At 42.0% G+C, this 13,113-nt stretch overlaps 1 protein-coding gene across 2 annotated transcripts in view; it reads left to right on the forward strand.

Annotated features, from left to right (window-relative positions):
• LOC117233588 (integrin alpha-PS2) overlaps positions 1-13,113 on the forward strand; it is a 75,391-nt gene that overhangs the window by 37,312 nt on the left and 24,966 nt on the right. For both annotated transcript variants that reach the window (XM_033494034.1, XM_033494035.1), the window contains exon 4: positions 5,509-5,680. In XM_033494034.1, coding sequence (XP_033349925.1) covers positions 5,509-5,680 — 172 coding nt within the window. The remainder of the gene's footprint in view (positions 1-5,508; positions 5,681-13,113) is intronic.

Below are 13,113 nucleotides of genomic sequence, written 5' to 3' on the forward strand. Positions count from 1 at the left end.
GATATTTTCATAGAGTTTTCCCGTGTTGTAAGCGAACGTACAGGTAAGCAGATTCGACGGTAGAACAATTCCTTGAGTGAAAATAATTGCTACAAGAATAGAACGAACTTTAGAAAAAAATCAAATTGTATAATATTTTATAATCGCGGAGTATCTATCGTGTGAGTACGCTCTTCATCTTTTCTCGATATTCATTTATTTGCTTTTTCTCTTTTCAAACTTTTCGATCATCCCAATTATCGCATCATTCGCCGATTATTACACAATCGTTCGAACTGAAAATCGAAAAGTCGAACGACGCTGAAAAGAAGAAAGGAAAGAAAAAGAAAGGGTGTATCGTTCTCGTGCTATAGGAGCGCGTTGAAAGGCCACGAAGTGGTCGACTGAAGACATTAAAGGAACCATGCCATCAGTGAAGCCTTAAGCTCTTTCTCTCTCGAGTGGTCCTTTTAATGAAGAGTGAACGCAGATACAGCGAAGGTGCAATCACTGCTGAAGAATGTTCGAGTAATTACTTCAAGAAAAATTCTACATCTTTACTTTTGTATATTCGTGACCTGGAGACCGCTGTTACGCAGAGAATAGAATTTAATGTAAAAAAAAAAAAAAAATAGAATTTAATTTAAAAAAAAAATTCTAAATAAAGAAAGATTTATATTATTGTGCCCTTGAATATAAATTATGTTTTGGATTAAAAGATCTAGAAAAGAAAAAACTATTAGTAGATTTCTATTGCTGCTTCTTATAGGCTTTAGCTAGAGCTACAAGATTAATTTTTTTGGTAATGTCCTTTGTAAGGCTTTAAAAGTGTAACACTATAAAAAATATCAGCAAACATTATACTTATACCTTTATTTATTTCAATATATCTTTCTATTACAAATTCATCCACTCGTTCTTCTATCAGTCAACCTTAACAAAGGATACAACCATCGTTCGAATTATCATTCTCTTCCTTTCTCTCGTTTCATCCTCTTTCCTTTTTCTTCCCTCCTTCTTTCTCCTTATAATTAGAGATGCGCGAGTTTTCGTTGCCCGAACATGCTGTTATTCCGTTACTTACGGTCGTGAAAACGCTCTGAAAACGTGTCATTATTCGAGTTTAAACTCTTCCGGGCTCTGCAACGACGAGTAAATTGCATTGCTGCATGCCGCTCGCGAAATTCACGTCTTTCCGCCTTCAAATTCGTGCAAGATAAGCGAACGAGGTTGAAATTACACAGTGGTGGATGATTAGCGTCGCGTTAGACAACCGAGCAACACGGTGCATCCTTGAATGATGATTTGGTGGCTGCGTTTAGAGCAAAGACATCGTTAGGCAAGGAAACTGTTGATTTTCGTAAATGCGATGATTTTAATAATTTACGATATAATCTTTAGGAAGTTGGAAAGTTAGACGATTCTTCAGCTTCCAGAAAATCTGAAAAATTGTGAGCCTAAAAATTTTGAGTATCGTCGTCTCTACTGCATGGTACAATTAAAAATAAAATTATCCTCGTAGAAGTCCAAGGTTGTTAACCGTTCGGTCTGTCTACGGAGGGTACAATAGAATAAATTAAACACGAAGAAGTTAATTTTGTAAGTATAATTTGTTTGAAAAAAGGAACGTATCGCGTCTCGAGAACGAGTTACAGTTGCCGCAAAGATCTCGATCTCGAAAAACTGTCCGTCCGCAACTTTTTCACTGCCTGTTGGTCATCGCAACATTGTAACACATACGTAATCCGGACAAAAGGAAGAGAGAACGTGTCGAAACGTTTCTCCTCATCTGCTTTTTCAGCGTGCACGCGTCGATCAGCTGTCGATTCCTTAATACGTATCTCGATCAAGATACATCCGAACCCGATTGTCAAACGTATAAGATCGATTTACTCGTAGAGGCTCGATCACGATCGATCCGCGAGACCAGCTGTAACCGTGATAATCCCAGGCTTGCCTCTTCGTCTGCTCCTCCTTCGACTCTCCCTCCTTTTCTACCACTCGACGAGATGCATTCAAAGGGCTGACCGAGGACTGCCTTTATTCGGAACGCGTCCGATGACCAAACCCATTCTTGTATTTCGACGCGGCTGTCCGCTTCTATTATACCTCTTGATTCCACCGTATTTTTTAACCGCCTCTTTTTCGTTTGTTCTAACAGCTGTTTCGTTGCTCCAGTCATTTCTTTTTTCCTCTGAAGGGAGTAAGCTCGGAGGTAGTTTTCGAGAGGTAGGAAGTAGGAAGTGGTCGAGAGTTGCTCGTGAATTCGACTTTACTCGACGCAGTTGGAAATTAATCGTGTTTCTAAATTTGTGATTTAGTTTGGTAATTGATAGAGATAGAAGACGATGGGAAATTCTTTGGCAACTTTGTGTCATTAGATTTTTTTTATTTGCAAGAATTTTACCATCGATTCTCATTGAGAATTATAAGTAAATTATTCTGGCGCGGTACTGTAACGTGAATAATAAGTGTTTATCGTTTGTTCGATTCTGAGTCATTAGATCGTAACAGCAGTTACGCTCCAATGGTCGAAACGCATTCTAATAAAATTCTCAAAAATCAATTCAGCTACTTTTATTGCTCGCAACAGAACGAGAGATAGGAAGCAATACAAAAATGACTCATCTTTTACGTTGCAAACGCGTTTGCTACGTAAGTGGATATTTTTGTATTTGAAAAGGGTCGTACGTATCTGAGCCGGTGATCCTTGGGCGATTGAGCTAAACTGGCGCAATGGATAAATTGCGGTACACATCGACGCAGGCTCTTCTTTTTTCACGTTCCTCGTTCCTGTCGGCTGTTCCCTGCCTCTCGATCGGCGAAAGAACACAACTGGTCGTTACGTTCAATTAAGTCACGACTCGGCGACACTTCGTTCTACCCTGCTACGCTTTTCTGCATCGAACCGTTCGATTCCGATCCCCGCGATCACGCGTCAAGCGTAGTCGTCGGTATTCTCAACGCAACAACGATAAATCGATTCCAGCGGGCGTACAGTCGATTACTCGTCGATACGGTCGCAGCCGAGGATGTTAGAATCGGTTTGTCCATGGAAATTTGTCCATTCGCTCCGCGACGGTTTCCCGAGTTGTTCGCGGAGATATTTCCTTCGCGGTCTATCAAGGTGTGAAACAAAAATTACGTCGCAAAACGAGCTACACGCCAGTCCGTATAAAAACGCGTATGTAGTTTCATTACGAACAAACAAAGGTTCCTGAGATTTGGAAAGCTCGTCCGTCTAAATAAGATGTTTTGATCATCGGGAAACGTCTCCTGCCAAGTACAGCAAGTTCTACTTGAAACATTTCTTTGCATAACGAATAGTTTAGAAGATAACTGCGTGTGTCGCTTCAAATGGGTCACCGCGTATAAAACTTAGCACACCTAACTGCATACTAAGCGCAGATTAACATTCATTTCCACTTCCTAAATCGCTCGAATCGTCTTAAACCGTTCAGCCTTTCACTCTGGATGTCTCAATCCCTGATGATCTCCTTTAATCTTCAATGAACGTTGGATGATCGTGCGATTCAGAGAGCCTGCGATACGACGTAACATTGTAACGCGCCTTAATTGGCTCGCAATTAATAATGCAGTGTTGCGTGTACTGGTCGTGGCAACAACATACGATCCTCCTGCACGCGGAATCAGCATATACGGCTCGTTAGGGCTCGTTTACACACAGAGTTAGCCTTGGAAGCCGATTAAAATGTTACTGGACCGCGTCCGAGACGATACCACGCGTTTGTTCTCTCCCTTAAATCTGCGTGTAGACACGTTTAAACGCAGCGAAGCCTCCTTTCAAGGTGTTTGATTTACGGCGAGCCGTTCGAATTGAACGCACGAGCTGGCTACGTGCACGAAGAGAATCCCAGCCTTGCGGTGAATGAAATCTTGCATGCGAGGGAATTAATTAATAACGCAGCACAGATTGATTTATCGTGGGATTTTGTTTCGTCTTTCTTTCTTTTTGTATTTATTCGTTCGTACCGTTTATTTATTTCTCGGGCTCGGTTGCAGTGAAAGTATTATTTTCTTAATATTCGTTTCGCATTGATATTAATCGTCGAATAGATGCTAAAAAATGAACGATAAAAGATAACGACGTTAAATTGAGTAAAGAATTCGTTTAACCAAATTTAACGTACGGTAGAATTATTACGTTAAAATGTCAGGTACGTGTGTTCGACGTCTCTGCTATTAATTCCTTTCCAAAGACCATAGAAACGAAATCCTGCGTCGCTTCCCTAAGCATTGCATTTCTGATACCGATACGCGTCTTAACTGCATTATTTATAATTCCGTATCGCTGTGTGCCACCCTTCTCGCGAGAATGCAAATGGAATATAGAGAGACTTCAAAGACCGATACATTATCTGTGACTTTACGACTATTACAAATCGTAGCCAACTAAATCTGTCAAATCAGTGCAATCAAGAAACAAGAATTAGGAGTCAAAGATCACGCAGGGTAAATAACCGGGCGATATTTCCACGGGGCGAAATTAGCACAGATCCTCGACGCGATCGAGCGGTAAAGGATGCCATAATATTTCACTGGAAATGCAAAAGATATAGAAATGATTAATGGAAGCATAACGATCGCGATGTGCTACATCACGAGGAGGTACGATCGTTACATTTAACCCTAACGAGATTGACGCGTCGTGAGTCATTAATCTCGGCATCGTCCTAAAATTCCCGTGAATTCTACGATTAATTTAATTTGCCAGCCGTCGTGGTTTTCTCTTAAGCGACAAGTCCCGTAACGAGGTGGCGCGTGACGAATTTCACGGGAATTCTCTTAGACGCGATCCCCGTTCGATGAAACGCGAAGCGTGTCGTTACGTTTTATTATGAACGTATATTTATACGCCGGTTATTAAGGCCATCAGCTGCCACGGTTAGTTCTCTGGTCAAGTACAGACGATTGACGTAACACGATGATGATCGTTGCGCGTGAACCGAGCCTTGTCCCAGGATTCGAGCGGACAACTGCGAAGTCAATTGTGACACCCGCTGCCGAAAATACGAATTAGTCAACGCTTGTAACGCTTGATTGGATGACACAATGCGGAGTAACGTTGCGAAGTGAGAACTCCAATTTGCTTGTACCTCCTTTTGAGAAAATGCACAGATTTAACAGATTTCGAAAAAAAAAAATGGTCTTCATCGAGAAATGAACTAAGAGGAAGAAGATAATTTTCTTAATAATTGTCATTAAGTAATCGAATGTGATATTAATATACAGGGAAACCTGTTTATTAATTCAAATACGATTTTACTTCAAGACGATTGAAACGAGAATTTGGAATTAATTGCGTAAAGCTCGATCCACGTGTATTTACGTGGAATTTCAATCGGCACGGAAGTCCTTGCCTGTTGTATGTTGGAACAAAATGTGCTTAACGAGTGGACAGGCTGGTCGTTACGTCTAATTGCGATGGAACGGCCATTAACAATACGAGAGCGCGATGCGTGGCGAGAGGTGAACGACGTTAAACGTTCCTGTTTGATATGCTTGCAGGCGTGCGCCCCGAGGTACATCTGGTTCTCCGTGTCCCAACAGAAGTACGATCCGGAAGACAATCGATGGAACAAGGACTCGCCCGTTGGAAGTAGAAGGGAACCCGTTGGCACCTGCTGGGCCGTCAGCAACAACTTCAACGAGTCACAGGAATATTCACCCTGTCGCACCAGTGAGTTTATTTTTATACGTCCGACCTTTTTGCTCGTGAATTTCAGTATTTTGTTTGAGATAATATAAACATCGTGGGAAAAGATACTTATTATTAGAAAGCAGATTTTCTTCTCGAGATATTTGCAAAAATCTTTCGTTGAATTTAAATTTATAATTGGCAATATATATGTGTATTTCTATGCTAACGTTGCCGGCCGTCACTCGACGATCGGATATAAATTTAGCACAACTTATAACCCATTAATTTTTTCCTTTAATCCGTAGGTTTATTTATAAGACTGTGTTATAGGAATGTGGCCGCCATTAGGCGACCGCCTATGCCAGAATTCACGCTGCAATGAATATTCATGAATATTCATGAGGTAAATTTAACAAAAGCTTTTTGCCAATATCTTGAATATAAAACCGAACAGCGGTCACGTGTGTGAGAAAGAACTGTTCAGTATGTATATTTTAAGGTCACTGAAGTCGGTGAGGAGGCCGCGCTTTTAAATAATCACCGCAGTGGTTCTACAGAATTTTTAGCCATTCTCGCTCTTTCCAAGAATAGTTCGATCCAAGAAACAGGTGTCTTGCTTTTAACGGTGGACCAAACTACAACCTCTCCGGTCTGTCTCGGTCTTTTCCAAGATAAATTCGAAAAAGTCACGGCTTATATGTACACGGAATCGCCGATTTTGATAAACGTAGTTAGACTGAAATAAAGAAAGCCTCGAGTCTCTGAATAGCGGATGGTTGGTAAACATTTTCTCTGAAAAAGTTATTTTCGGCACTGAGACCCTTGTCGCAGCCAACGATACATATGTAAATGGATTACGTGCATTCACGATGCTATAAACAGTTGTAAACAGCGTCTGAAGAGTTCTCTCCTCTTTCCGTTTCGAATGCTTGTTCGAGGGGTAGCACGAGCTTCGTTTTCTCAAGTGGTAAATCGTTTGTCCTTTGAGAAATCCCACGGGACGAACTTTCTCTCCGACAAAGACGAGGATACTCCGCGACATGTGGCCGTGTCCTCGAGGCATGGCGACCATAAATACGCCCGGTAACAGGATATTTCCTGTCGTCCATGCAGGTCTGCCATGGTGTTTTAATGACAAAAGACGTATCGATTTTCTCGGAGCCGGTGAATCGGCTGCTTGTTTTACGATAATTTTAAAAACACCGTCGACTTCTTCTTTCTTAATTCGTTTCGCGTTAATAGCCGAATCACTCGATTCCGTCGGTTCTTTCATTCATTTTTCTGAAATTATTTACTCTTCTGCATTTTTACGGTACGGTTCGTTAAATGGTACGAAAAAATGCTTCTTAACAGAGCTGGAACGCCTCTTAGTTTCTATTCTTTTTTTTTACACAAAGAAAGATAGCTTGTTGGTATAGGGAACTCGAGCACGAGACCGGTAGATAAGCGGCAGATACGAACAAAGTGCTATTTTAAAATCTATTCGAATGCAAACAGGAGCTGAATGGTTAAGCGTTAAGTCCATCACGGAAAGTGCACTTTCTTCTGTTCTTCGCGATAACGTTCGTGCCATTGTTCGAAGATAAGCTCCTTTGGAATGTCCTGCATTTTTCTGTTATCTACTGGTTATCACTGGTCCACCAGACTTTCAGCGCAGATTCTAAAAGTTACTTATCCGTGGCACTGTCACGTTGTTGGGATATTTCGGAAGCCTTTCCGGTCGATCATCTTCCGCGGTTCCAAGACTCGAAAATGAATCGACATAAAATTATTTCATAACGAAGAATACGACTAGGAGCGTGTAATTAACTCGCAATACAAAGCGCGATAAAACAGCATACAGTTCAAAGAATACTCTAAGAGACTTCGAATCGAACTTGGTTCGAAAAATTTCATTTCCTTCTTCTAATTTTATCGTATTCGTTTCACTGTGTGTTTCGAAATTGGAAAAATCGAAAAATGGGAAAGAGAAGAGTCTAAGAGATTTATCTTGCTTCTCGTTTAGGAATGACCATTGGCGTGAGAAAACGGTATAGTTAGTTCGCCTTATCTGTTTTGACGCGATAAAGAAGAAAAACAAGTAAAGAAACGTTCAACGAGAGAAACGATTTTAAGACTTGCTCCTGTGCTCGGTGCACGTTCGCGTACCAAGGGCAGATACTTTTCAGGGGCAGAAATATGCCGCGTGGGTTGTTTTAGCGTCACACTTTCCCGCAATTAAAGTCAAGCGTTCGCGAAGCAAATCTTGCACGCGCTCGCGTGTTTTACGCGCTGCGGACTGATGCGCTTCCTGTCACGCGTGTGCTCTACATTTTCTTGCTAAGCTTCTCGAGTCCAAGACGAACTTAGCAGAATCTGACGCGTTTAAGTGGCTTCTGACTCACTCGCGTCTGACGTTTTGTTCGATCACCGACGATCCAGCGTTTCGCCGTAGAAGATCGATATCGCGTTTACGTCGACGTTACTTTCGCAAGACGAAACTGATAAAAACGGTCGCAGTTCGTCAGAAAACGTCGATATCCTCGCGGAAGTGGCGCGCATCGCAGGCGTGTGAGCTCATCGTCGAGAAATTCTGCGGCGAGACTCGAGCAATTAAACAATTTGTAGCGGCCAAACGGACGAACGTTTGCTGTCGCTTTTCCCGAGAATCGTAAGGCGCGTTCTTAACGGCTAGATCGTTTATGAAGCCGTGCGCTGGTCGTTCTATCTGGATATTTGCTCATTCTTGCCTTTTCTGGACGCGAATCGCCATGTTCGCTTCTCGTCTGTCGACCGGCTACCATTTGTCGTTACCGCGTAGATATAATTCGCATTGGAACGTTTGGTTTTCCAGCTGTGCATTATACGAGCGTTTCATTAACATTCGCGTCCTTCGACGACATAAATCGCATCGTGCAACGGTTGATTTTCTATCAGGCGAGTTCTGTTCTTTGTCAATTTTCAATCGCTCGTAGAAGATGACGTTGGTGTTGCAAAACAGCACGTGAGATCATCGATGCGTCGTGAATCGGCGAGAACGACCTTCGGGGAAACTGACTCACTTTTAGGTTTGAAGAAGGTGCCGTCATCGGGAAGGAAGTTTTGCAAATTTTTAGTAGAAATTGTAGTTTTGCGAAATTTCGCAGAAGCCGTTTTGGTCTCTTCGATCGTACCATTCCTATTAATATCTTTCGTTCCGTCCTTCTGTTTCATTGTCTACTTCGTGGTTTAATACGCAAGACGAACATCCGCAAACATCTGCCACCACGTAATTTTTATTCCTGTAGATTTGCTCACGTGCGCGTTTCCGTTTGTCGTAAAGAACTGCCGGTAACACCTATATCAGCATGCAAATACATATGCGTGTTTACACCGATATGCATAAACGTGCGAAGCACCTTAACGCATCGATTAATACTCCTTTATTATTTATTATTTTTAGAGCTTAGAATGTTCTTGTCAATCGCGCTGCTGACGATCGTCAGAATCTTCAGACACAGGTTTTTGCCACGATTGTGTTCTTGCGTCGGAATAATCTGAAAAAAAGTTCGTCGACGTACTTGTCGACATCTTTCGATCGTTTGTAAATTTTTCTTAATAAACATAGAAATTATTTCCAAATGAATTAAAGGACGAAGAATCATTCAGGCGATGGAACGCTGTTTTTCCAATTCCGTTGAAGCCGATGTATTGTTTACATAAAGTTTCTTCGATGCGATCGTATACCTTTCACCCTCGTTTACTTCTATCTGTTTAATCACAAACACACGTCTATCGTATCACGCGATATGTTTCACAAGTACGCTACTTCCACCTCATTTTCAACCAGATTAAACGGGGACAATATGCTTTTCAAATAAAGATTACACGATGTTTTCCCTTCTATGGTAGTGCAAATAGGAACGATCGGGCGGTTTCCCGTTGGTTCATCAACGTGGCTCGCTGAAAAATCGACCGGTCGACTAATGGCCTCGCGATGTGCTAAACGTGCCACAAGGAGAAGAAAAGGGTGTACGGTTAAGCGCTACTAAAAAGAGCTTTTAGAGCCAGGATGGAGGTCTTCGAAGAGAAGCGTAGACAAGGTTTATGATTCACACTCTATCTATTACCTTCGATGCGTTCAGCCAGTGATTACAGAGCAGAACGACTCCGATCCATCCTTCACGATGAAACGCCACAGTGAATGTTTCCATAGAAATCGGCCTGTTATTACGGCGTGTAGTTTCCAACGCTTCCCCTTAAACGTGCAGCGATTTTATCTAAGTTTGGTATCGAGTCGGAATCGTTGCTTCTTACGTCGACTAGGAAATAGAAACTCTTTTTTTTTCGCTCGAATATTTTTCCTCGATTTGGACTACGTACTCGATGGTTAGTTTCATTAGATCGCACGATGTCGATGTCGGTGTCATAGGTAATTGGATGTCCTCGAGTCATTTACATTCTTCTGTATTTTTCTCAAAATTAAGAGTATCTTTGATAAGAGGAAAGGCTCGCTTCGATTACGAAAATTGATGAAATTAACTTAGAGACATTTAATTCTCGTAGGAATATTGTTTAAAACCAGAGCTCGCTTGCTGCAAGAAGAAGTTTCTCGTATGCAACGGTAGCAAGACAATTATCAAAATAGTCGAAGGAAGCAATCACATCGAGAGAACTAACCATCACGGTTAATAAAACAGTACGCACGTTTGTTAAGCTCGCGAGACGAGAGAACATTCCCTCGTTGTTCGGTGGCGCGATATCGTCGCCACTTAGACAATAAAACGGCACATTCGAGAAACGCGAGCAGCGGCAGTAGCATCCAGTGAAAGTGGCGATGAATTGCCATTAGCAAGCCGCGTTCTAACGATGAAAGCCGCCCACTCGTTGAAGCGTGGTTCGAGAAGGAAGCTCGTATAGGAAAAACACCGAGAAGAAAAACAAAAGATGGAAAAACGGAAAATTGTAATTAGAAGGCGCCGTTGCCTCGGGCCGCTAGCTCAGCATCGTTCTAACAAGGCCAATTAACACTTGATCCTGCTTGAATTACGATCGTGTTGCCGATCTCTCTACCGGCTTCGCCGTGGATATTCGTTTCTTGCCCGAGGATTTGTCAAAACGAATGGCCGTCGTCGCTACTTTATTCGCGGCTACCAATAAAAATCACGGCCACTTTGTCCTGGCTTGACGAACTATTAACAACAAGAATGCTGGTGACAAGATCTTGAATTCTTCGCGTTGCAATAAGAACGATCCGACTCTTATTGCGATTTTATTGCGGCTCGCGCTCGCGTCCAACAGGCGCTTGGAATTGCTGTTCAGAGATAAACCTCTGCGGTGTTTCGTTTGTTTCGCGCCGATTGTCTTCTTGCTTGCTTCTCCAGGATGGAAATGCAATTTCGTTCTTACTTTTTTCTTCGGCTATTCTTTTTGGACAGTTTTGCCACGATTGATCTGTCAGGGGAAAATGACGTTGTTTGCGGCCGTGGTACGTTTTCATGACGAGGTTTCGAACAGCTCGAGGGAACAATGGAATACTCGATAGTCTGACCAAAAGGTGGAATGCGCTTGCTTTGATTTACGTCACTTTTCCTCTTATTTTCTTCGTACCGATGGAGATATAATTTCACTCGTCATCGATTCTCGTTATGGCGTTCGAAGCTATCTAAGAACTGAACCGATTTAAAAAAAGAAAGGTAGAAAAAAAGGAGTAATCTGATAATAGAAAAGCGTACTTTCCAAGCGATTGTAATCTATCTTACCGTTGTACGATAATTGCTTCTGATGTTAAACCGATTCCACAAACTGACTCCCTCTTATTTCCAATGTAATTTAATAATTTCAACGTGGTATTTAATGTTTTCAATTGTTCAGATTATTTACCACGACCATCGAGTTTCGTTTTCTTCTTATTAAAAAATATACGCTTGATAGGGGATACTTAATCGCCCGTCGACACACTCACACATTTACGCGGAATCAGAATCACAGTAGCTCCATTCATTCTGTGCAACTCGATTAAGCGTCACGTGTACGAACGTACGAACACTTTCACCGTACCGTTTTAACTTCATTCTTTAAAATTACGAATTAATACTTGCAGCGAAAATTATTATTTTCATCGGACGATCTTTAATTTACTCGAATATGTGTTTCGTTTGACTCACGCGTCTTATCACTGCGTTATTTATTTATATCTAGGTAATTTCATTTGCTACTTTCAATGTATATTTCCACGTGACAAGGATGTCGTTGTTTTCGAAGGACCGTGCGGGTCCTCCGTGTCGTTGGACTTACGCTTCGTTTGCTTACTTGCAGTAACTTTCTTCGTATTTCTATAGCGCTCGTCGTGGGCCCAAGTTCGAGTGCAAAGCACTCTGTTACCGACGAGAATAGCACCCTCGCAAAGCATCGAGACACGAAAGAGTATAAATAGAGCGACTGGCGACGATATCCTCCAATCGAACCTGTCTTTCGTTACCTCGCACATTGAGGCAACTTTTTCGCAAAAAAAAAAAAAAAAAAAAAGAAAAAAAGAAACTCTGTCGAACGTAAAAATAACTTTCCATTCTACCTATACCGAAATCTGCACTGAAAAGTCACTTTTCGTCGGACCAGACTACTAGAACTTTGCGTATTATACGATACAGGACAGAAGGTAAATTTGGAATTTTTCAACAGTACAGGATTTCGTTTCAATTATATCGCAACACGTTTCTAATGAATGATTCGGTACACCTCCTAGTTGGAATCATTCTTCAAACCATTGATTTCTCACGTATCGATTTTAAACACGCCATTACCGGCTATACATCGAGATCGAAGGCCCATTGGGACGCGATGTTAAAGGGCAGCTGTCTCTCTCTTTAGAGCTTCTTTGCATGCGCACGAAGAAACGGCGGCGCCGATCGACCACGTTGTTTTTTCTCTGGCCGACACGGCTGGATCGGTCGTCGACGACCGATTGATGTAATTGCGTGACTGGCAGCTCGTCTAAAGTGACCGATCGGCCGTCAGGGCCCCTTCTCGTCGTTCTCATAACGTATGTACGTAGTCACGCTCGTGTAGACCAACACTGCGCGCTCCTGGATCCCACCGGATATTCTCCCATACAGCCGTCGTTTTCTTACACTGACAGTCTCTGTCGGGCCGTGAGCTCGATTAAAACAACCACGACTCTTCGTTCATCGAATGCAACTTTCGTTTCAAGCATTGGGACGATGCGAGCGAACGAACAGCTTGGAAGTACGCACAGGTGTATTAGAACGATGTGCGAGAAGTCGAGGGAAATCGAGTCGGTTCGGCTGTAAAATTTCACGCTTCGTGTCATTGAATTTTTCAATTATTAATTTCGATGGTATCTGGTATTGCGTATACGATACGAGACTTGTCATTTCTTTCTGGAAATAATTTCTTTTTTGGATCGCGAGTGGAAATGACGTGTCAGGTTGTAAAGATGTATGATCGAACGATTCTTATTAAGAGTTTATTAGGAATTATTAAGAGCGGTTAAG

Source organism: Bombus vosnesenskii, unplaced genomic scaffold (assembly GCF_011952255.1).
Source record: "Bombus vosnesenskii isolate JDL3184/JDL3185 unplaced genomic scaffold, Bvos_JDL3184-5_v1.1 scf7180000013297, whole genome shotgun sequence".
NCBI lineage: Eukaryota > Metazoa > Arthropoda > Insecta > Hymenoptera > Apidae > Bombus > Bombus vosnesenskii.